Raw genomic sequence first — 24894 nt, forward strand, 5'->3', positions numbered from 1 at the left:
CTGGAGTGAAGAAGTGTGTTGGAGTGTGTTGTTGTCAATGTGGCTCCAGTGCATATTCCAGCCACGTGTTGTTGTATCCATAATTACTCATCCTAATTTGTCAGGCATTCTTTTGAGACCACCCACTTCAAACACCCACCAACCCCCCCGCCCCCCATCCCACCCCATGTGTTTCTCCAAAGTACTGACCCCTGTGCCCCACTCCTACTTGTTGGCCCCTGTTCCTTCCACACCCCCGTAACCTTCTGCTCAAACGTAAGGCTTGACATGGCACGTCTCATTTTCAAATCAATGCTTTTTGGCCCTGCCCACCTTGAACGTTCAAAACAAACCCATCAAAACAGGGGGCCCCCTCTTCCAAACCCTGAAGCCACTGACCAAAACAAACACTTCAAAGTATTATAATTCTGACAAATGACTAGACCTTAAGTAAACATTCAGTTGTATGAGTGTAAATTGTAATTTGTAAAAACGATTAGCTTAAAATCATTTTCACTTAGAATTTGCAATTAAAATTCACATTTAAAAGAAACGGCGAGAAACGCATTGAATTAAACGTGGAATTTTGACAAATTAAGAAAATATCTTTCATTTAAAGCACACTCCAATAACCTCTTTTATTTACAATTTCTAAAAAAATCATCTTTACAGTATGTGTTTGTTTATGAATTGTAAATTGTTTCCAATGTGATATATGCAAATAGTTAGTTTTTCCAGTCTTCTTAGTTTTCTAATCCCATCAACATGCTTCCAGTTTTGACGTTGTGACCATACCTACTATGTTATTGGTTCCCTGCTTATCAAAAAGGAAAATAAATCTGACAGATGCTGAAATATGAAACTAAATTAACAACAAGACAGGTTTCTTAAAAGCTAAATTTCTATGTCCTTGTTAGAACTTGAGAGAATTACATGTAACGATTAATAGAAAGGACAAATAACAGATATTAAACCTTAGGAAAGAATAACAACTTATAAGACAGAACATAAAACATATAAAATTATAAAACCAACACATCTGATTGGATGATTGACATCTATATTAATTAATTAAAAGCTCTAGAATATATGGCTCATCTTTCTGGAATGAGCACTACCTAACTAAGTTAAGCTAAAGTCATCATTAACTCACTGTCACGCTGTCTGGTCTCTGTTTCCCTGGGTGTCCACTAGTGGGCTCACTTCCCCTTAGGCCCCTCACCGTAGGCACTACAATTCCCACTAGCCTTGTCCCTTCATCACAGTAATTGCACTCCTGTTAATTACACCAGGTGCCTTAATTATTAGTCATCAGCCTCCCTATATTAACCATTCTTTTCCTGTTGTCTGCATGGAGTCCTTCCTACCGTTTCCTTCCGTACCCAGTCTTCTCGTCTTCCGAGTTCCTCGCATTCCGAGTTCCTGTTCCTGTTTCCGTTCCTGTTCCCTTCCTGTTCCTTCTTTGTTTGTTTATTTGGACTGTATTCTGGTTTTGACCCCGGCTTGTTGGATTACGATTTGGATTACCCTAAATAAACCATACTGCAATTGGATCTCTCTTTCCCTGTGTTTCACTGGGCACAAATGAATATATTTTTAATAATATCAGAGAGCTTTCTTTTTCTGTGCCTGAAAGTCTGTTCCACCAAAACGTTGATGCTTCAAAAAGTGTGTCACGTAATCCATACCGTATGAATCAGGCAGTTTAGTCTAAAGACCCATTATCAATTTATATCATGAAAAGGTTTAATTTAGTCTTTCATTCACATATACTAAGTATATACATAGAGCACATCAAATAGTAAATGAAAGCTTAAACATATTTGTGTGCGTTTATATGTGAAAGACAGCCTGAATTAAATTAAATCAAATATTTTCATTAAAAAAGCAACTGTCTCTCAGGAAGACTTAAATTCAACTGCTCAACTTATTTTATTTCTTGATTCTTTTACTAACATTTTGAGCATTTTGGTGGATTGGACTTTCAGTGGAGGTTCAATCTCACAAGCTGCAATAGAAACAAATCTTCAGCTGTGTTTAAAAGATGAAAAAGATGTTTTCTGAGTTTGGACCGACACAAGGGAAAGTAGTTGATGACAGAATATCCTCAATATGGAAATGCATAATTTTTCACCAACCACTCTCTCTTTACTGCTTTTACAACATCACAGTAAATTATCAATCTGGCTCTGCTTATTATATTATATTAAATAATTGTTTATTCACCATTCCAAGTTCAGGAGCTCAAAGAAGCAGCTGCACCATCATATCTGTTTAAGGATGGACTTTGACCCCCACCTAAACTTGCTGAAATGGCGCAGCAATGTTCCATCCTGGATGGTAACCTAACATATTGATTGTTCTAGGAGCAGAGTGCATTGGTGGTGAGCTGGAGGACCATGTGTAGAGAAGCAGAGGAGACACCTCACTGGGGAAGATTTTAATGGACTCTGGCAGGTTCCTGTGGCCATGTCAATGTGCATAAAATCAGCCTGAAGAACCGCTCATCTCCCCACAGGATCAGCTCTAGGCCTGAATCTGTCTGACTTTCACCATTGCTCTGTGCTGTCTTCATACACTTGATTCATTATTCTCAGTGTGGGTTTTATTAATTGCCTAATCATTTTTTTCAGGGTTTGAATATAGCTTCCCAATCATCATTCTATGAGTCTTAGCGATTTCCATATATATGGCAGCGGATATATGTAGGTCATGACCAGATTGGTCTGCAAGAAAACTGTAAATCACTATGGAAAGGGAATGAAGACGTGGTAGTCCAGCCTGACTAAACATCTGAATCTGTTGGCAAGATGCAACTGTAGCAGAAAACGTGAATATATGATAACCGAGACACCTTACAGAATGGATATTGTCCACACAATCCCAAATGTTACGTAGAGGCAGAGAAAAAAAAGGAGATTGATGCCCCCTAGCGATGTTCTAACAAGTACTTGTCTATTGACATTTTAGCATCTTTTGAGGCTCAAACTTAGTGTTGTACTTTCCTAGCTACAAATTCAGCCTGTTACCATGCATTCTGTATTCTTGCTTTTATAAAAAATGAGCATATATATATATGTATGTAGTAAGTGTTGGCCCTCTAGTGACTGGCTGCAAGTCAGTCTTCACGAGGTCATCAGGGAGAGACTTCATCCTTCTTACAAGAGTGCGAAATATCTGCATCACACAAGCACAGCGCACAACTCTAGCCGATGATGTCATCTCTAGCTGACCCATCCCCCATCAGAAAGGAAGATTCAGTGCAGATTTGAGGGCTTGTGCACTGAGATACCTCAATGGTACTGATTAAGGTATGTTGGGATCATCCTCTCCTCATTTTTTCAGTCAAAACAGCATTCATTTTAAAGACTCTGAGGTATTTATGACCTTTATAAACATAAAGCTCTTATAAATTACTTTTGACATTTTTACATTTTGATGTATCAAATATGCTGTATATCATAAATATCCATGTCACATATACTGTGTATAAATGTAAGCTATAATGACAAAAAAAAAAAAAAAACATTTATAAGAGCTACATATTCTAGGGAGAAAAGAAGACTTTGATTTCTTCCAAGCATCCTCTCTTATCCTATCTAACCAGCTTTGGATAGAATTGTATATATATATAATACTATTACGTAGTCAAATATATATTATTACAATTTAAAATAATTATGGAATTTATTCCTGTGATGGCAAAGCTGAATTTATCAGCAGCTGTTCCTCCAGTTGTGTTAGTGTCACATTTCTGACAGTCCTTCAGAAATCATTGTAATTCACTGATTTAGTCCTCAAGAAACATGTCTTTATCAATGTTGATATATATATATATATATATATATATATATATATATATTTTTTTTTTTTTTTGCTACTTACGGTATTTGCTAATTCTCATTTTCATTCAGTTTAACTTTAACTAGTTAGTAGTATAATAATTAAATAAACCAGTAAGCTGTGTGTGGTGGGCTACTGTCACATCATCCAGGACGATGCTGCACACTGGTGGTGGATGAGGTGATACCCCCCTGACAATGTAAAGCGATTTGAGTGCCTAGAAAACCGCTATATAAATGTAAGGAATTATTATAATTATTATTAATTATATGAACACTAGTAAATATAAATGTATAAAAACTTTTTTTTTTTTAAATACCACAAAAAAACTTTTGAAATTAATAAAAAAAACTTTCAAATTAATCTGCAAGCAGAAAACATTAAACTAAAATCCAATTTAAAATATTAACAAAACCGAAATAGTAGCCTATAAAAAATATTATTAGCTATAATGTATGAGTGAAATAAAATAAAGACTTATGACTAGGAAAGAAGAAATACCTTATACCTAATATCTTTTGATGTCCCTCTCCCACTGTAAGAGATCAGTCTTCCTTAGCACTCTTTGTTCACTGAGATTTAGGATGATATTTGCATCACACCGAATGTAAGCTCATGTAACCTCATGTCTCTCTTCGGGCCGTCTGAGGAGAAAGTCTCGCCTTTGAGAGCTCTCTACTAAAGGATCCTTTTGTTATGTCTCAGTGCACCCGTGCAGTGCAGACTTAAAGAATAAAATATACGTCTGGACATCAATGAATAATAAACTGTTGTTTGAAATAATAAAGATGCTCAAGCTCAGTTTTTAAGGCCAAGCTTCCTTGATCATGTGCCAAACATTCTCTTGAGATCAGCTACCCCCAGAATCAACATAGGTTTCTTTTGTGAACTTAAACTCTACTGCCATATGTACTGTACGTCCCAATGTGAACCTATATCCACATGCATACACAAAAAGAGTCATTAGCTGGGCAGATGTGTCTTTGGATCCAAACTCAACTAAAATGATCTTCTCTATCAGTGGTCTTTATGTCCTGAAAGAATGAATAAAAACAACCATACACGTCTCTAAATTAAAACATACATTTCTCTTTTAAGGATGAAAAGAGACAAAGCTGGTTTAAGATCAGTCCTGCCAAAGAAAACAGCCTTTTGGATCTATAGTCGAACCTAGAGAATCTAATTCTGAGAGAGGCTTTTCAAACCATAACGCAAAGAAAATATATTTCCTAATATATGAATTATCAATATATTAAATGATATGACGGTATATTATAAAAATATACAGAACAATATATTTTGAAACAAGACACAATTCCAATTTCAACATTATTTATTCTTCAGACATTGTTCTTAAAATACAATAAGTATTGGCTGTACAAAGTGACCCACATTTGGTTTTTGACCACTGAAAATGTGTACGATTTAACGATTTACTCGTGGAGCCATATTGAAATTCTATTATCTCTGGAACTGAATTATATAGGGCCTAAAAAATGAAGATGACAAAAGGGAGGTTTGTTACGAACCATTATCTCAAAGGGCATTAAGATATCTTTAATACTTTTTGAGTTACAGGCTTGCAAACTTTGGAGAAAAAAAACTTGAAAAGTGATCTTTCCCCATTTTTGAATGGTCACCACTGGCACGTGATGCAACAAAGATTGCTAAAGACAACAGATTTTATTGACAGACCTACTGATCCCTGTGTAAAAATAACATCAATTTGGCTCTGAATCTCTGGTGATAACTGCCATTTTGACCCCCCTCTGCAAAATAGTAGATAACTCAGTAAATATTCAACCATGACATTTAATATTTTGGCTTTCATCCCTATACATGTTTATCTTTCTTCAGAAAACATATGAGCAAAATCAAGAATTTGAGTTAGAGGACCTCTTTTTTTTTTTTTTTTTTTGATATTTAAGGGAAATGAAATTTTCATCCAAACTATTCAACAAATGAGAATCAAACGGGTTTCGACTCACACTTTGGAAAAACTTAATACACTAAATGACTCACAGAAGATGTGGCATATGAAAATGGAAAAGGACACATGCCTGATAGACATAATTTATGTGATGACTGATGGGTGGCACTTTTCCTAAGTTTGTTTGGGATGTAACAGAGGGGGAAGTACAGATGCGGTGTCAACCAGGCTTGCCAGGGCATTACCTGTCACCATAAACAAACTCTCAAAATCCTTCCTTGGACTTACCTGCGGCTCTGTTTTTGCTCTCCTGATTGAGCAGAGATGGGGAAAATCCAGTGAGCTTCAAGCTGCCAAAGCTGCAAGCAAAAGAGTGTTGGTGAGCTGCCATCATAACTGCAAACAGATATAAATCGCACGAAAAGCGAATCTCATGGACTCACAAGCATTTAAATCTTGGCGAAACCTCTAAGCGCCTAAATAACTCATTTACCGCAGTTCTAGATCACAAAGAATGTTGTTATGCAGAGAACATAGCAAAAATGTCAGATATGGGAAAACCACGGGGGAGTCCCGCCAAACATAATGTTATGATATGAACGACTTTTGTTTATTTTCACAGCATCGATAATGAGGAAAACGTGGATTTACAAGAACAAGATGCGTGACAACCACATAGCAAATGGGCTCAGTTATTCTTCAGTGGTTCAAAAGCTGTAAAATCTGCCTTTTTATCATTGATTTGATATACTATTTTACTTTATGAAAAATGTGCGTAAAATGTCCATAAATTGGTATTCCCATTCTACACAATGTATCTATAATGTTGCATCTAATTTGCATATTAATGTGTTCTTGGGGCAAACCATAACGAAAAAGAAGTGTTATAATGAGAAATAACTTGGCAACATTTTCATAAGAAAAGTGCCTGATTAAAGAAGACATCTATGAAAACAATGCCCTGTTACGTAACAAAAAGTCACATTCCGATTTGAAACCCAGTAACGTTTTTCTAAAAAATTTATTTAGATTTAAATAATGTTTAAATAGTGTTTATGATCAAACCTCCAAACATTTGATATTTCTAAAAAGCCCTGAATGTGCTCTGTAAGGGACATCCAGATTTAAAAATGTTGCATGCAGGGTCACAGTCCTCAGAAGTCTATGCCTGGGTCTAGGGGGATAACATTTACCAACAGAATTGAAGTGATCTTGTTTTTAAACAACATTTGAAAAAATGATATTACCTAACTTGAACACACATTACCTTTGTCTGTCATCCTGCGAACCATTGCACAACAATCAGCATCAACTTTCACAAATGAATCAGTGTTTTCGAAGGAATCGTTTGATGTCAATGACTCATTCATAAAAGCAGTACCTTGTTGAATGATGTATGGCTCTTTCATTAAAAATAAATAATAAATTGTCATGGTTTAACTATGTAACAGCACTGGGACTGTTCACTTTTTGTATCACTCTGCCTCCCATACTTTTATGCACTATATGGAGCCTTGCACATGATATCGTTACTATGAATCTGGGGATATCGATTAATCAATCGTGGGCAACAAATTAAAAAGTAGTGGGAACAAATTCTTAATCCCAATATCATTGTTATGTGCAGGGTTCCTTAGTGAACAATAACAGACAAGTGCAGTGATAAAAAGAGTGAAAAGTAACTTAGTGCTGTTGGACATGATGGTTGCATCTGAATTGATAACTACTAAATGTACTAAAATGTACATTTTATATAGTATGAATGTGTGTAGTATGAATGTTATCCAGACAGGACAGGTACATCTCCAGTATGTCTTTTAAAGAGCGCTTTGTCTTGAAAGCATCTGATGTGTGCAAACAGCGGATAACATCTTTAAAGTAAGTTTTACATACATTATAAATCATTAACATCCTAAAGACTGTCTAAAAGTCTGTTTAACATCTGACAAACGCACTGTGGATAAGCCTCTTAAAAATTCTCTCATGGGATTTTAAAGTGTCTATGAAATGCATACTTCAGGAACTAACCATTTATGGCACAAAAAAAAAAAAAAAAAAAACTTAAAGGAGATTACTGCCAAAACTCCTTTTTTTCTTTGCTGGCAGCTTTATAAGATTACATACTGTAGATCATGTTTTCCAATAGTTAAATCAGTAGCTTCCTTTGTCTACACACATCTGAGGTTGACATCTCAACAACAAGATTAACTGGGCAAAAAAAAAAAAAGAAATCAGACGAAACAAAATTTGGATGGTTTTTATTTGATGCTTTCCAAGAAATACAGACAAGACATATTTTCTTTCCGGTGTTTTGACAGTTGCCATTTAGAGTTCCAGTTTCATTCGGCAATCTCCGCTGCTCCGGCTCACCCAGAGAGGATGTGCTTGATGAAGGACGTGTAGTTAATGCAGCCGTTGGCGTCTTCTTGTCCCGCCATCAGACGGTCCACCTCATCTTCTGTCATTTTCTCCCCGAGTGTTGCCAAGACATGACGGAGCTCAGCACCCATCACTGTTCCATTTCCTTCCTTGTCAAAGACTCTCAGACCCTCAACAAAGTCCTCAAATGTGCCCTGGTCCTTGGCTCTTGAGATATGCTGTAGCTTGGGCAGGAACGTCTCAAAGTCCAGATATTTGCTGTTCATATCTTCAGCTTTGGGCTTCCCCAGCACAGTCAGGACATCGGCATTGGTAGGGTTGTGACCCAGGGCCCTCATCACGTCTCCACACTGGGCGTACCTTATCTTCATCTCGCCCGTTGGTGTCTCGTCAAAGAGAGTGAATGCATCTTTGAACTCTTCGATCTGGTCAGCTGTAAAGTCCAGCGTGATACTTTTCAGGTCCAGCTCGGGCTCTTTGGGGGTCTCTGGAACCGGGGTAGGAGCTGGGGCTTCTTCTTTCTTCGGCTCAGGTTTTTTAGGCTCTGGTTTCTTGGGTTCAATTTTTTTGGGTGCCATGATGCCGATGCTGAGAGTGCAGATGGGAAAGCTGGGTAATGTATTGTGGGAGAACCTGTTGGGCTTTTATATTAACTGTGATAAGCCTTATCAGAACTGGAATAGTGGCAGACTATATAAGGAAATGAACTGGAACAGACTTGAGTGCTGCTCATACCATGTTGAAATGCTTCTGTCCAGTAGATAAAACCAGACCGACAAACCTGTTACCTTATAAAAATGAACAAATTAAATGAATGTACTTAAATAGCCATATTTCAGATTGAAATGAAACACTGTTACAAAATAGGTTATTCTTCGGCTTTTTATCAACAGGACAATTATGTTAGCATACAAGCTTAAAATGGAAATCAGTTGATTCACATATCACATATTTATGTTAGAAATGATTCACTGATAATGTACATTTCCTTATGATTGACCGATTAGAGTGTATTGAACTTGAGAAGCGGATCAATTTGATTCATTAACAAATCATTCTGTTCAGTTTTGTAAACTAGATCAACTTAAAAGATCTGAAAAGTATGATTTGTTGAATCAGACAATGAAATTTCTCTCATAACCGTGCCAAGATCAGCTACTGGATGTAAAGAGTTTCGGGGGAATAATGAAATTGTAATAATTTTCCAAAACCTGTAAGGCTTTCTTTCTTCAACACAAAAGAAGATGTTTCGAAGAATGCTGGTAACGTTTTTGGTGACCATTGACTTCCACTGTACAGAAAAAAAAAAAAAAACCTTGTCAAAGTATCTTCTTTTATGTGCATCAAAAGAAAGAAAGTGTGAAAAATAAAAGAATTATAAAGAGCAGAAAAGCTCTAGACTATACAGCAGATAAGAAGAGTAAAAAACGCACCACGGTGGTATTATTCTCTATAACCATCCAAAACCAAACTGAACATGTCAGATCAGAACACGAAAGAGGAGATTTTCTCAACAACATACAGATGCAGTAATTCAATTTATACTTTAAAAAACCTGAAGCTGTATTTTGTGCAAGTATAGAGGAGTCTCCTATCGCGCCACTGCTAGTAATTTGCCAGGCAGGCGATAAAGGCGGATCTATTTTGAGAGGCAGCACATACCAGCACTCCTTCACTGTGATGCTGTTTATAACACAGTATTTTAAACACACTTAACCCAAACAAAGATACTATGGTCTTTTTAGGGTTAACGTTATCTACTGTTGTTAAAAGCGTACTCGGAGCTCATGTTTTTCCAAGCAGTTTTTTAAACATGTTTATTCTTTATCAATCAGTTTACATACTCAAAAGCTAAGAATTGATAATATTACATTTCTTCAAAAAGGCAGAACTGGGTATTATTGTGGACGTCTATGAGTTAACGCTTTCAAATCAGTTGAGGGTATTGAACAAATTATTTTTAAGGAATAAAAGTCTGCCATCTAGTGGGCCAATTGTGAATTTTTGTCTAGAAGATCTACAAGCAATGATTGTGGAAAAAGCATGAAATAGATACTGCTGATATTTAATAAGCTTTTACTACTTGTTTTTTCCACTAATTTCTGTGTACCATCTTTCAATAAAGGTGGGTTTACATTTCAGTACTCCTCAGTAATTTGCAGTATTTTTGGCACTTGAGTTAACAGTCAAGGTCAAGGTCTGTCAGCAAGGACAGAGAGTCTGTCTTCACTGATGTCTCACTGTGAAATATTGGCACAGCTGGAATGAACATCTATTAATGAGAACACAGCCCGAAGACACGTTTGTAGTGCCTCTCTCTCTCTCTCCATTTTTTTTTATTTATTTTTATTTGTAATTTTTTTGTCTCTCTCCAATGTGCTCATACTGTGAAGTAGGAGAACTTAACAGTAATCATTAATCCCTTTAATAATTTTGCAGGAATAGGTTAGGCAATTTGTTTGAAAACATTTGATGTTGTTATTGTGTTATTGCATTATAATTTGGTGCATTTTACAACTCACATTAATTCTGGCTTGAGCTCCAAATATGCATTAATAATATAGAGTCAAAACAACATTAAAATTAAGACAAAAAAAAAAAAAAAAAAAAAACAGAAAATGTGGGGGGAAAAAAAAGCTCTGCTCTAGAAAGTCATTCTTATTAAATTACAGCAAAGGAGTAGATTCACAGTGAAGTACAAACAGAGGCAACATCCAGTGTAAATTCTACAGTATATTATATTACTTCCTTGACCCTATTGATGAAAAATATGTTTGGCAGGCTGTTTTTGTCATTTTGGAATTAATGGCAACAGCTGTTTGGATGTTTAGACGTCCCTCTAAAGATCTTCAGTACTGCTCTGCAGGGAGAAAAATAATGTTTATGAAGTTTGCTGCAAAAACAAAAGACTTTTAAAACACAGATTGTGGCTTATAGAGTAACTTTTATTCAAAACCTACTGCATTTGTGTCATTAGGGAAGAATCTCTCCTTCACAATGGTAGAAATGTCTGTGAAAATGTCATCTTCCTCTCGATCAGCATCGACCTGACCATGCACAGAGAGACAGAATTGTGTTTCACAGCATAAAACTAGACAATTTATTTAAACAAAGGCTGTGACTGTAATCAGCAACAGAGCAGAATATTCTGTTAAAACCAACTGAATAATAGAGTTAAGATAAAAATAAGCACAGAACAGCTTACCCTCACAATAAGTCCTCTCTCCTGGTAGTACTTGGCTATGAGTGTGATATTGTGTTTGAAGGTATCTAGTCTCTTCTCAATAGCGTGAGTGTTATCGTCGGGACGTCCCTGCTGGGAAGCTCTTTTCTCTAGACGCTGCCGGAGTTGCTGATTGGAGCAGGCAAGCAAGATCACCAAGTCTGGGGAGCCAATCTGTAGGAATATGAGTGTCATTCACATTGACAGACGCTGCCATAATGTTCAAAAACATATATGACCCTGAACCACAAAATCAGTCTTAAGTGTCATTTTTAGAAATTGAGAAATGTAATTGTTATCATCTGAAAGCTGAATAAATAAGCTTTCCATTGATCTATGGTTTGTAAGAATAAAATTTGAAAATCTGGAATCTGAGGGTGCAAAAAAATCTAAATCTTGAGAAAATCGCCTTTAAAGTTATCCAAATTAAGTTCTTATCAATGCAAATTACTAATCAAAAAATAATTTTTCATATATTAGGAATATATACTGTAGTAGGAAATTTATAGTAGAAATATAGAAATATATAGTAGGAAATTTACAAAATATCTTTATTCAATATCCTAATGATTTTTGGCATAAAATAAAAATCGCTAAGTTTGACTTATACAATGTTTTTTTGGATATTGTTAAAATATACCCCAGCGATTTTAGACGAGTTTTGTGGTCCAGGGTCACATGTTTTCATGTAGATTATGTACTGTATAGACCATCAGAAAGCTGAATATTTGACCTGTTCCTCAAAGGTGAAAGCCTGTGAGATCTCTCTGGGGAATCCGTCCACAATGAATCCTTTAGCATCCTGCTTTTTGATAAACTGATGCTTCAGCTCTTCAATAGTCGTCTCCTAAAGGGACAAGAATAGGGTGATTAAACTTACTTGACTACAGTACACTACTCAGATATTTGGAGCATTTATTTGATAAACAAAATACAGTAAAAACAGTATTATTGTGAAATATTATTACAATTTAACTGTCTACTATTATATTTTAAAGTGTCATTTATTCCTGTGATGGCAAAGCTGGATTTTCAGCAGCCACTACTCCAGTCTTCAGCGATCTTTCAGAAATCATTCTAATATGATTATTTCATGCTCAGGAAACAATTATTATCATCAATTTTGAAAACAATGTGCGTCGTAAAGAAATTTTTCACACAAAAATGAACATTTACTGAAAATGTAGATGAGTTTTTTTCTTTATCAGAACAGATTTGGAGAAATGTTGCATTATGTTACTTTTTATAATGGATTAATGCAGTTTATTGGACTTCTATTGGACTATTGAATATTACCACCCACTCACTGCCACTATAATAGATATTTTTTTTATTTAACTCCGACTGTATTCGTCTAAAAGAAGAAAGTCACTTAGGATCCTTTGAAGGTGAGTAAATCATGGGGTAATTTTCATGTTTAGATGAACTATTCCTTTAACTTCAAACCGTTGTTTCTGGCTAAAATACTAAGTCTTCTATCCATGATATTGCTGTATTCACTGCAGAGGATCCATTGGTCAGCAATTGATGTAATGCTAAATTTCTTAAAATCTCCTACGATGAAGAAACAAACTCATCTAAATCTTGGATGGACTAAGGTTAAGTACATTTTACAATTAAATTAAATTTAAATTTATGCATTTAGCAGACGCTTTTATCCAAAGCAACTTCAGGCTATCAATTTTTACCTATCATTTTAGGGTGAACTACTCCTTTTATATATATATATATATATGTATATATATATATATATATATATATATATATATATATATGTGTGTGTGTGTGTGTGTGTGTGTGTGTGTGTGTGTGGGCATGTTTTTGTGACATATCAGGACACAACTCTGTATAATGACATGGGTATGACACAGGTATTACAAGGAGAGAGTGACTTATGAGGACATAAGCCATGTCCCCATTTTTCAAAACGCTTATAAATCACACAGAATGATTTTTTTTTTGAGAAAGTAAAAATGCACAAAGTTTCCTGTGAGGGTTAGGTTTAGGGGTAGGGTTGGTGAATGGCGATAGAATATACAGTTTCTACAGTATAAAAACCATTACGCCTATGGGATGTCCCCACTTTTCACAAAAACAAACGTGTGTGTGTGTGTGTGTTTGTGTGTGTGTGTGTGTGTGTTTGTGTGTGTGTGTGGTGTGTGTGTGTGTGTGTGAAAAAAAAAATCTTTAAATGATAGTTTATGTTAGTTTAGTAATTAAGCTGATCCACACTGTTGGTTGTCAAAACTGCCAAACCTGTGGTGCCAGTTCCCCGTTGGCTATGATCTGAGCAATCAACTCCCATTTTCTGTCACTGGGGGCATGATGCAGCAACTGGTTCCTCAAAATTTCCCCCACGGACACATGCTCGTAATCATAGTGATCTGCAAGTTTAGCTGTCTGAGTGCCCTTCCCACTGCCCGGTCCACCTGGAAAATATTTGATCACAGAAACAGTAAAATGGAAATGCTAAATTCAAATAGTTCTACTGAATTTAATTTCATCCAGCTCAAAGAGTTGGAATTTAGACCCAGATGAATTCAGAAAAAGATCAAATGACCGAAACAGACTGAAAATGACCAGCTGACGGTGAGGACTACTCACCAATAATGAATATGATGTGTGGGCGTGGTTTTGATGGGTCAAAGACATCATATTCTTGTATGAGCCCTGAGGACTCTGTCATGTCTGAGTCACTTTCTATGGAGAACTGGGCCTGGATTGGTGGCAACCTTTCATATCGACGGTAAGGTCCGGGGCCTGGACCAGGACCACTGTCTGTGCAAAGAAAACAGATTACATTCATTGCTTCTATATGACCTCAGATGCACTCTTAATTCACACATTTAATTAAACCCACACAAATCTATGTGGTTAAATATTCATTATTGAGATATTCGGGTAATTTTCAAACACTTGAACCATGTTTAACCTTTTTAAACTCGTTTTCAATGCTCTTTCATTTCCATTTTCACAGTTGTCCTTCAGATTCACATCCTGAATGATGGTTCCTTAGCTGCTGGCTTTTTATGTGGAAAATGTAGTTTTAGTGATTGAAAGAGAGAGGCCAATATAAAAACTGTAAAATATAATTAATTGTGAGTTTTAATGCTTTCATTAAGCATAAAAATTAAAAGTATTACATATATATAGTTTAATATAAGATTCAGTCCTTTTCTAGTGGAACCAGAGGTCTACATATTCAAACCTCAAGAGTCCCCATGCCATAAAGCTCATGGAAGAACTATTGCTGATTTTATATTCTCTTAGAGTGAAAAATCAGAGCTTACCATCTCATTACAGATGTGGTTTATGGAAATTAATAATTGCATTCCGATAGAGAACTTAACGTTGGTAAATTAAAACATTTAATACAATTTTGAATTATATGAAATTATGAAAAACCTCTGACTTGTAGTCTTTTTCTTGCTTTTCTTAATTGTTTCTTTACTTTTTCATTCATCAATTTTCAGTCCTTTTTTTTTCTTTGTCATGCAAATTGTTTTTTTTTTTCAATATATTTTTTTTTTTTCTGGGCTGTTTGACGTTACTTCATTAAGATGCTAAATGAAATGAAATAAAAAGTGCAACTAAAATGCTAAGTGGCATTTCAATGTATAGCCATCATGTACAACTAGCTAATCTTTTTTTTTCTATTGCTTGCTAAGGTAATGTGCCTTCAAATTACCGAGTTTGCCAGGGTTTTTCTTTCCCTGTGCTGGGGTGATTGGTGGTAGAGGTTTTCGATCAGGTGTAATGAAAGTGTCCCAGGCAACACATTCAGGACCCCCAAGGTCTCGTGTTTTCTGCAGACAACTTTCCAAGAATGCCAAAGGGTCCTCAGGCTTGTGGTACATCAGCCCTGTTAACATGCTCTGTGAGATACACACAGAGTTTGAACAGTTTTGTTACATACATGATGCTTTTATCCAAGGAGACTTACAAACTAGTAGAATAGAAGTAATCAAAATCAACAAAAGTGCAATATAATGTGAGAGCTGTGACATGACTCAGTTAGCCTAATGCATTACACATAGTAATAAATTTATATAATAATAAATAAAAAGAATACAAGAAGATAGAATATAAAAAGAATAGAGACTGCTAGTGTTGACCTTGACATTAATGCTAGTCTTTTTTTTTTTTTTAAGAAAACATGTTTTAAGAATATAAATAGAATATAGAGTGTTAGATGTTTCGAGTGTTTTTTGGGTTTTTTTAGAATTAGATTAGAGTACTAGAGTTAGAGGGTCAGATGAAGATGGAAGAGATGTGTTTTTAGTCATTTCTTAAAGAGGGTTAAGGATTGAGTTGGGCAGGTCATTCCACCAGGAGGGAACAGTTGATGTAAAAGTCTGTGAAAGTGATTTTATGCCTCTTTGGGATGGTGCTATAATGCAGAATGTAATGCGTCTAGAGGACACATAATGAAATGCTTAGTTGAGTGTTTCAGAAATGCAATTCTGTATTTCTAAGTGTGAATTCCTGTGCATCGTTTTGTGTAAACGACTTATATGTTCATCATAATTTGATACATCACTGACATGTAGCAAAAGTCCTTTCTTGCTTATTTACCTCAAAGCAAGGAGCATGAGAACATGTTTTGTTTATTACCCAAACAGAGCTAAATGATTTCTGAATCATAAGACAAAGAGAGAACAAAAAATGAATAACATCCAGGGAGAGAAAATAATACTTGCAAATTGTTTTTCTATTCATCCCACACAAGCAGTTCATACTCTGGGCCATTCTGAGGGACATGGAATGGAAAATCTGAGCTCTAAATAATCAGCTGTTTACTTCTTTTGATGCAAATAAAACTGCTTGAGAATTTACATCTCAATCCTCACGGGTATCAAACAGATAAAGACACATTCAGCCACTGAATAAAGGAACAGTGTCCCAAACAGAAACAGAACAAAAGGCTGAATTTGCTAGAGGTATCAGTTTAATAACAGACCACAGCATTTTTAAGGACTAATGCAGTTTCGATATTTAGAAGAAAACATGAAAAATAAACTCAAACTAAGCTTGAACTGTAAAATGTAGTAACCTTCTATTGTTACCTTAGAGTGCTATTTGATCAAAAAAAGGTTGTGCTACATGTGTCTTTTTGCTGTGAAATCTTTTCAGATTTTTATAGTTTTTAGTACATGCAAATAACTTTTATATTATTAGTAATATTTCAAGCTGAAACTAAAGCAGCTTTTCAGTTAGCTTTTGAGCGATGTTTATTTGTATGTCTCTCATTTATCATAGTATTGCATTGAGTTATGTTTTGCACCACATAGCTTTACTAAATGTACATTTTATTGACATTTAGAGTGATAACTGATGTTTATATACATAGTCTACTATGCTATTATAAAGATTATATTGATTTACATTATAAATTAACAGAATTTCATCTTACTTTCTGGTCATATAAACATCAGCAACTGCGCCAAATACTTTTTTTCTTCTCAGTGAATGAAACAGAGGTGTTTTATCCTCCATTTCCTCCTATATAATGCTTTATGAGATAAGTGAGAGATACTTGCAATGATACCAGTTTACCAACTACTTTAGATGCACTTTCTTAATCTTCCTTACTGCATCTTTACATGCTGTCTCAGACGGATGAGTTTCAGAGATGTATATCTAGAGGTATGCACATGAACCGGCTTGTTTGCATTCCTCTGTGAATTGCGTGTTTGGGCACATTCAAGAATTTCAAGAGTTTGACTCCTTCTCTCCCCCTCACCCTCCATTACCCACAATTTCTAAGATGAGACACTAAATATAAAAGTGCATTGCTTGTTGCCTTGGAGACAGCCAAAGTGTTGATGTGCTGAAACTCGTGTTTACATCCTTCACATATTGTCTCCTGCCTGACCAGATGTCATACACGTGGTGATAGATGATAGATGATAGATGTGATGACCTACAATGTTGAGCTTGCTTATATACATGATCAATTTGGAGATGGAAAGCCGGTCAGAAGTGTGTTCTATGATCCTCCATGGACACAGTATTCTGTATGCAACTACATATCTCCCACACAAGCACAAGCACTTGTTGACGCTGCCTGAGGAGAATCTTCCCTCTTGCTGACAGGCTTGAGACCCTCCGCTTTGCCATTACAGCACCCTACTTGAGAATCACCATAGAGACACCTTGAAGTATCTAATTTACCATGTAATTGTGCATGATAAATAGACACAGACTTTTGATAAATTCATGCTACCAGCTCACATCAGCTCTAGTACGCTTTCCCCCTATAGATTGTTCATATAAAAACTGTTGACTGTAGAAATAGCAATCATTACCAATCTATAATTTTTCATTAACTCTGAAGAACTCTGAGAAGAAGAACTAGAGGGTGAATAATAGGAAGGCATATATACTGTATGCTCACCTTGAAAACAGACTACATGATCAGATTTCAGAGTGCCAGATGTTTCCAAATGTGTTGTTCTCTAATTGACGTTAATAGTAAAATACTTCAAAAGGCTTCTCCTGGAGGTGATTCTTACCTCAAAAAGGTGTGGGATCTGTCGTTTGGAGAGGTAATCCTTCGCGTCGTTTGTGTTCATTCTCGTCGGTTATCCAGAGCAGCGCTTGTAAGTCAGTAGAGCAGCAGCTGTGTCGATCTGCTCATCTGTTGCGTTTCACCCTCGGAGCAGCTGTGCTGTCTTCTTGCACCATCGCTTTGGGTTGTTCTCCGCTGCTTTGACGCCGATGACCTCCGGGCGATGTGTCTATTCATCAGTTGTTATAGTCACGCTCATGAAAGCTGAGCTCAAAGTGACCCTTAGTAGCGTCGATCAGTATCGAGTATCCTTGGTATCGCTACCGCAGTAAAAAAAAAAAAAAAAAAAAAAAAAAAAAAATGAAAGAAAAAAAATAATAATAATCAGATAGGTTAGACCGTTTTCCCCCGTGTGTTTGACAGAAATGTATAAGCTAGCCCACCTAGAGATCTTTATTTTATTTCGCTGTAAAGAAAACACTTATGTTTTTGTGATGTAATAATGACACTGAAAAATCATCTAAAGTAAGATGTTTTTATGTCATTATACAGAACTTATTATTTGCATGAATAAATTAGTAAGTAAATATACAAATAAATGCAGGTGGCAAATAAATAAATGGTTCATTAGGCGACTGATTACTAATTATATAATTGTAGATAGTAATGTAAACACTTGGATTACACGTAATTGTATCCTGACCGTTGTAAGAAAGATTTAAAAAAATTTCAAAAAAATATTTTTTTCATTGTTTACCCCCAAACTGGGGTCTCTGAGGTGATAAAAAGCTAATATTAAAATAATTAATTAAAATGTCAAACTAATTGTGTGGCCTTTCCATTTTCCATGCAAATAATCACATGTGCATTTACATAAACCTGAAATACTTTCTGAAAGTATATAAGCAGTAGGATTTATTTTATTTACAAATGTTTTTTAAATAAAATTTCACTTTACAATGTAGTATATAATTACAAGTACTTATTTTTCGGAATATGATTACGTTATCCAGATTACTTCTATACAACCCAACACTGATCATTCATGACTTCCTCCATTCCCTAATTTTACATAAATTGTGGCCAAAATCTACGAGACTACGTTGTTTCCTCATTTTAGTTAAATCACTGATATAATTTAGGCATAGTAAATTAAACAGGGGGAATGAATTAGTACAATGTGACCAATTAAGAAATCGCAAGAACAATTTAAATTAAACAAAATTAACAAATTAATAAAACATGACCAAAAATTTCAAAATCTTTTTGTGTGTGTGTGTGTGTGTGTGTGTGTGCATGTCATGTGGCTCTGTACAAGTCTTAAACGAAAATAGTCCCACCTCAAATAGTTTGAAACAATCTTGTGTCACAGGCTTGGAACAAGTTTAGGAGCGAAAAACAAGGAGAAAAAAAAACTATCCCCTAAAAGTTTTTTTTTTCTTTCTTTTTTTTTTTTTTTACTGTTTTAATGAGATCCCATATCAATAACATAAAAAAAAAAATCATAACATAATCCCCGCTGAAAATAATATTAATGACATACTACAATCATACTAAAACATCACTTTTATTCCAATGAAACAATAAACCATCATGTTAAACAGTGCACCTCAAAATGAGTCTATCACTTTTCACAGACTAACAATATGCACTTTTTAATGCTGAAGTTGGATTCAGCTTTTCTTAAATCTTCTGAAAGAAGTATGTTACTATTGGTACTTATATTACTTATCAGCAGAATTAGACAACCTAATGAACTGATCCATGAGCCATGTAACTTCAGTGTCATGCCAAATACAGCTGCTCCCATCTGTTGGGAATCATTTAATTCATATTCATTGTGTTCTGAAACACACTTTCCACTTGAGTTAAATGAACACGCATGTGCTTGGAGATTATGTGCTGCCATTGTTTGTCACACTGATCTATACAGTGTTGTGTGAAAGTAGTTAGTAATATTATCCTCAGAAACCACCATGTTAATCATTTTCCATGGTGTTGCTTTGCTTAAACTCTGCACAAACACTTTTGTGAAAGAACAATTGATGGAACATACAAAGAGGTGAGTGTTTCCATTTCCTCTGAATCACATCTGTTGGGTTTGGATTCACCTCAGGGGAACTTGTCTGTAAAAATATAAAACAACTCACCATGATATAGTCCTATAATTAAAATAAACCTATATCACACCTCCCTAACCCCAGCCTTAGAAGATCTCGCCAAATGTGCAGCCAGAGGGTCAGAGTTCGCAGAATAATTTGTGGAAGTCGTATCAGAAGTGCCACAGTCTCTAGCTTGAGCCCTCAGAGGTTTTGGACTTATAATTTAAGTCTGTTTCATCATTTTCATCAGAAGGAAAAGAAACCCGTTGTTCATCCATGCGTTTGGATTGCACTCTCTGAATTAGGCTGAAGAAGTCTTCATCTGGGTCTGCTGCTGGTGGCAAAGAGCACCTCTGATCATTGATTCTGGAGGACTGGAGGGGGACAGAGGTGAGAAAGTTCACAACAAGCAAACAGAGGAACTCTGAGGAATGCAAGTCTAAGGCACATTTGTACACTTCACATGATATTGAATTTCAGTTGCTATTTTGTTACCTGATACTTTATGAGCATGTTGAAAAACTCGTCACTAGGTTCACGTGGACTACATGACTCGCACAAGTGTCCCACATTGTTCTGTGCTATCCTGATACCCAGACGGTCCCCTATACTGGCTCTTTGGTCGTCCAGTCTGCGGCTCTGGGAACTGGCTATCAGGTCAAAGAACTCCTCTGTCTGGGTAAGGGAGATGAGGGAGGAGGCTCCAGACAGTAAAGGAGACTGGTGCATGGAGGACTGAGGCCCAGACGAGGCCTCTTGGGCCTGGCCATTGGGCTGCTGAGAGTGCTGGCAGCGCCGGTTCTCCATGCCGCTGCTTCTGGGGTCTCTGAGCACAGTGAAAGGGCAGACCTCATTAGAGGTGACTTACCCTTAAAACAGAATACAGAGCAGAAGATTAAACACTTTTGCAACAATTAATGAAATCACTTATGATCCTTGATTTTGAAGCACATGTTGAAACATGAAGACTTAAAACAGAATGTCAGCAATAATTTCAGTAAGTGTCCAATGTGACAGACAGTGCTTTTTTGTTCCCAGAATGATGCAAACATGAACTAAAAACTATATTCAGGTCTTTAAACACACTTCAACTTTTTAACTTTTTTAGGACATGCTTTTGTAAGCCTGAAAAGTTTTGAAGTGTGAAATATATCTGCCATAATAACTTATTTTTGAGTTACCGTGATGCCGTGAATTAGTTAACAATTTTAATAAAAATTGGAAATGTGTTATTAGAAGTAGCACAAAGGAATAACATTAAATCATCTTCAAACATTATAAAACAAAATGGCTTTTAATAAATATAATATGTAACATCACACAAAACATTTGTGATATTTTACTAGAAATGGAATATTTAAGTATGACAAATTTAACATATGACAAAAATGTAAAATGACTTACAGTTTTATCCTTTTTTTAAAAAATCCCAAAACAATAAAGTTCACAAAGGCGCTCTCCACAGGGACTTCATCTGAGAACAGCCATACACCAACTGCCACAGCCTCTGGCACTAAATGATTTTCTTGGCAGACATGACAAGCAGACCTTTCTCTCCCAAGATTGAAACGTACATGTTACTAAACAGCTTTCAAATCTTAAAAACATTAAAAAATTAAAAGAAATACAAGAAAAATGCCTTATATTCCAGCAAAAATGAGAATGACTTTCCTATCTTCCACACCCAGGTTTCCTGTGTGCTGGGCTGTCTGTTTTTCAAGGGGGAGAGGGAGAGAAAGGGAGAGTGAGGGGGGAGAGATAGAGAGAAATGGGGCGCTGTTGCCCCTCTCTGCTTACATCATGGTTGCTATAGGAACTAGAAATCGGCTTCCAAATCTCGCTCCCGTTGTTCACTCAAACACAGACATGTGCACACAAACAAAAACACACACTGTCTAGTGCACACACACACACACACACTGGCTTGCATTCCTGCAATGTTGAGTTCCATTCATTGCCTCCTGGGGGGATCAGTTGCCTCTCTCTATCCACAGTCGGGAAAACTAGAGCACAATTATACCAGGATACAGTGGCCAAGATTACTGATGTGTCTGTCATTTTCATGTCTTTGTTTCAAGCGATGCCGAGCCACGTTGACAAAACACGAGGAGGTTGCCTGGAAGGTACCATAAGTGGGAGGCAATAACCAATGATTCCGGGATAAACCAAAGCAACATAATGTTGCCTGGGGCCCTTCGTCTGAAATGAATGGATGAATGCCACCCCATTTAGAATTCCCCAGGGGGAATAGAGCAGTCTTTCTTGGGATTCCCTCCAGTCCAGCTCCATGTGCCAGCCAGCAGGCAGCTACGAGAACAGGTCCAGTTCATCGATGCTCTACACTACTTCAGTTCACACCATTTCATAGGCTGTAGCAGGCTGTTCATTGATGGAGTGCGTGTGTGTGTGTGTATATACCCACAAAGTGGCGCTAATAAGTTTACATATCCTCTGCAGAATATGGAAAATGTAAATAATTGAAATAAAATAATTATCTTTTTTACTTAGTACAGCCCTGAATAAGCTATTTCACATAACAGATGTTTATATATTCTCCACAAGACAAAATAACTGAATTAAAATGACCCCGTTCAAAATACCCTTGAATCTTAATACGGTGTCGTTTCCTGGATGATCCACGTTTTTACATTTTGCGAAAGTTGTTGAAACTTGTTGGTCCTGAACAGTTCAACTGCCTGTTGTTCTTCAGAAAAATCCTCCAGCTCCTGCACGTTCTTTGGTTTTCCAGCATTTTCTGCATATTTGAACCCTTTCCAACAGTGACTGTATGATTTTGAGATCCATCTTTCGTTGGGGGACTCATACATAACTAGTATATAACGTGAAAACATGTAATGATGCTCAAAAAGGTAACAATGCATTAAGAGCTGGGGTGTAAACCTTTGGAATTGGATGATCATGGTACATTGTACTTATTTTGTCTTCTGGGAAACATTTAAATATTTATGTAGCTTCTGAAGTGCAGTACTAAATGAAAGAAAAAAGTATAATCTTTTACAAAATAAGAAAAATTTACACATCATCATCCTGTTCAAAAGTTTACAGCCCCCTGCTATTAATGCATTGTTTTGACTTCTTAAGCATCAGTAAATATTTCCACCTTTTGTAATCGCTATGTACAGTATGAGTCCCTCGGTTGCCCTCAGTGTGGTGGATCTCAAAATCATACAGTCATTGTTGGAAAGCTTTCAAACATGAAGAAGATGCAGGAAAACCAAATAATGTGCAGAAGCTGAAATATTTTTCTGAATAACAGCAGGCAGTTGAACTGTTCAGGACTAACAAGGGACTAGTGAACAACCATCGCAAAATATAAAAACAGTCATGGATCATCCAGGAAATAACACACAGTATCAAAATTCTTTTGAATGGGGTCATTTTTGTAATTTCAGTTGTAATGTAAACATCTGTTATGTCTGTCACTCTGTGCATTATACTTAGCACCCTAAGTTTCACTTAAACCTGGGTAAACTGAGTGCCAGTCACAGAGCCGGTCACAATTAACTAAGACTACTGGTGATTTAAAACATTTTATCATCCAGCGTAATCATTAAATAAATAATTAATTAATAATTTCAATAAATCAATATTTGCATGAATGTATTTCTCTCCACGTGTTCTGCACTGATAACATACACTGACACTGTCATATCCATTAATGTGTAAAAAAAAAACAAAAAAACAACATGCACAAAAAATGCCCTTACTGCGGTTTGGGTCTCATAAAATGAGAAATATTTGTGAAACCTCATGTCGCTATTAAGCCAACAAGGTCTTAGCGGACTTTAGACGCACCGCTGGAGTGAGAGCAAACATCACCCGTCTTTTTAAATGCACTGCCAAAAGGAAGCTTTTCAACCCTCCATTAGTTAAGTGCTCTGGCAAATAGGAAAATCCATCAGCTTTTGTGAACAAAGCTATTCAGCCATACCGGTCCATTCAGCTATCAGTCACCATTCATACACAAAAGCGTCATAGACAGATTCAAACTTTTCTCTTTTCAAAGACAATATGTGAAACTGCATATGTACAGGTGCTTCTCAAAAAATTAGAATAGCCTGAAAAAGTTCATTTATATCAGTAATTCAACTCAAATTGTGAAACTCGTGTATTAAATAAATTCAATGCACACAGACTGAAGTAGTTTAAGTCTTTTGTTCTTTTCATTGTGATGATTTAGGATCAAATTTAACAAAAACCCACCAAATCACAATCTCAACAAATCAGAATATTTCATAAGACCAATAAAAAATAAAAATGAATTGTTCGCCTTCTGGAAAGTATGTTCATTTACTGTACATGTACTCAATATTTGGTACGGGCTTCTTTTGCTTAAATTACTTCCTCAATTTGGCCTGACATGGAGGTGATCAGTTTGTGACACTGCTGAGGTAGTCTGGAAGCCCAGATTTCTTTGACAGTGGTCTTCAGCTCATATGCATTGGTTTCTTGTTTCTCATTTTCCTCTTGACAACACCCCATATATTTTCTATGGGGTCCAGGTCTGATGAGTTTGCTGGCCAGTCAAGCACACCAAACCATGGTCATTTAATCAAATTTTGGTGCTTTTGGTAGTGTGGGCAGGTGCCAAATCCTCCTGGAAAATGAAATCAGCATCTTTAAAAAGCTGGTCAGCAGAAGGAAGCATGAAGTGCTCCAAAATTTCTTATTAAACGGGTGCTTTACTTTGGATTAAAAAAAAAACACTATAAACCAACACCAGCAGATGACATTACACCCCAAATCGTCACAGACTGTGGAAACTTAACACTGGACTTTAAGCAACTTGGTCTATGAGCTTCTCCAGCCTTCCTCCAGACTCTAGGACCTTGGTTTCCAAATGAAATACAAAACTTACCATCATCTGAAAAGAGGACTTTGGACCATTGGGCAACAGTCCAGTTCT

General features: G+C 36.2%; 3 protein-coding genes across 4 annotated transcripts; all 3 read right to left on the bottom strand.

Annotated features, from left to right (window-relative positions):
- Positions 1-7994: 7994 nt before the first annotated feature.
- On the bottom strand, positions 7995-8753 carry LOC127988805 (myosin light chain 4-like). The gene has a single exon (XM_052591384.1). The coding sequence runs from the start codon at positions 8707-8709 to the stop codon at positions 8119-8121; it is 591 nt and encodes a 196-aa protein (XP_052447344.1). The 5' UTR covers positions 8710-8753; the 3' UTR covers positions 7995-8118.
- A 159-nt stretch (positions 8754-8912) lies between these two features.
- Positions 8913-18139, bottom strand: LOC127988727 (adenylate kinase isoenzyme 5-like). Its single transcript, XM_052591379.1, has 8 exons — positions 17870-18139; positions 15043-15229; positions 13959-14132; positions 13611-13783; positions 12088-12201; positions 11337-11528; positions 11092-11178; positions 8913-10991 (listed from the first exon to the last, which is right to left on the bottom strand). Exons 1-8 carry the CDS (start codon positions 17927-17929, stop codon positions 10971-10973), a joined length of 1008 nt encoding a protein of 335 aa, XP_052447339.1. The 5' UTR covers positions 17930-18139; the 3' UTR covers positions 8913-10970.
- A 1277-nt stretch (positions 18140-19416) lies between these two features.
- On the bottom strand, positions 19417-22617 carry LOC127988821 (G-protein-signaling modulator 1-like). Of its 2 annotated transcripts, none has more exons than XM_052591387.1 (3): positions 21372-22617; positions 20463-20793; positions 19417-20341 (listed from the first exon to the last, which is right to left on the bottom strand). In XM_052591387.1, exons 2-3 carry the CDS (start codon positions 20772-20774, stop codon positions 20156-20158), a joined length of 498 nt encoding a protein of 165 aa, XP_052447347.1. In that variant the 5' UTR covers positions 20775-20793; positions 21372-22617; the 3' UTR covers positions 19417-20155. The 2 variants fall into 2 exon arrangements, with proteins under 2 accessions (XP_052447347.1, XP_052447346.1); XM_052591386.1 differs by having other exon boundaries at positions 20463-20836; positions 21372-22612.
- Between the last annotated feature and the right edge of the window lie 2277 nt (positions 22618-24894).

This window comes from Carassius gibelio, chromosome A5 (genome assembly GCF_023724105.1).
Source record: "Carassius gibelio isolate Cgi1373 ecotype wild population from Czech Republic chromosome A5, carGib1.2-hapl.c, whole genome shotgun sequence".
Classification (NCBI taxonomy): domain Eukaryota; kingdom Metazoa; phylum Chordata; class Actinopteri; order Cypriniformes; family Cyprinidae; genus Carassius; species Carassius gibelio.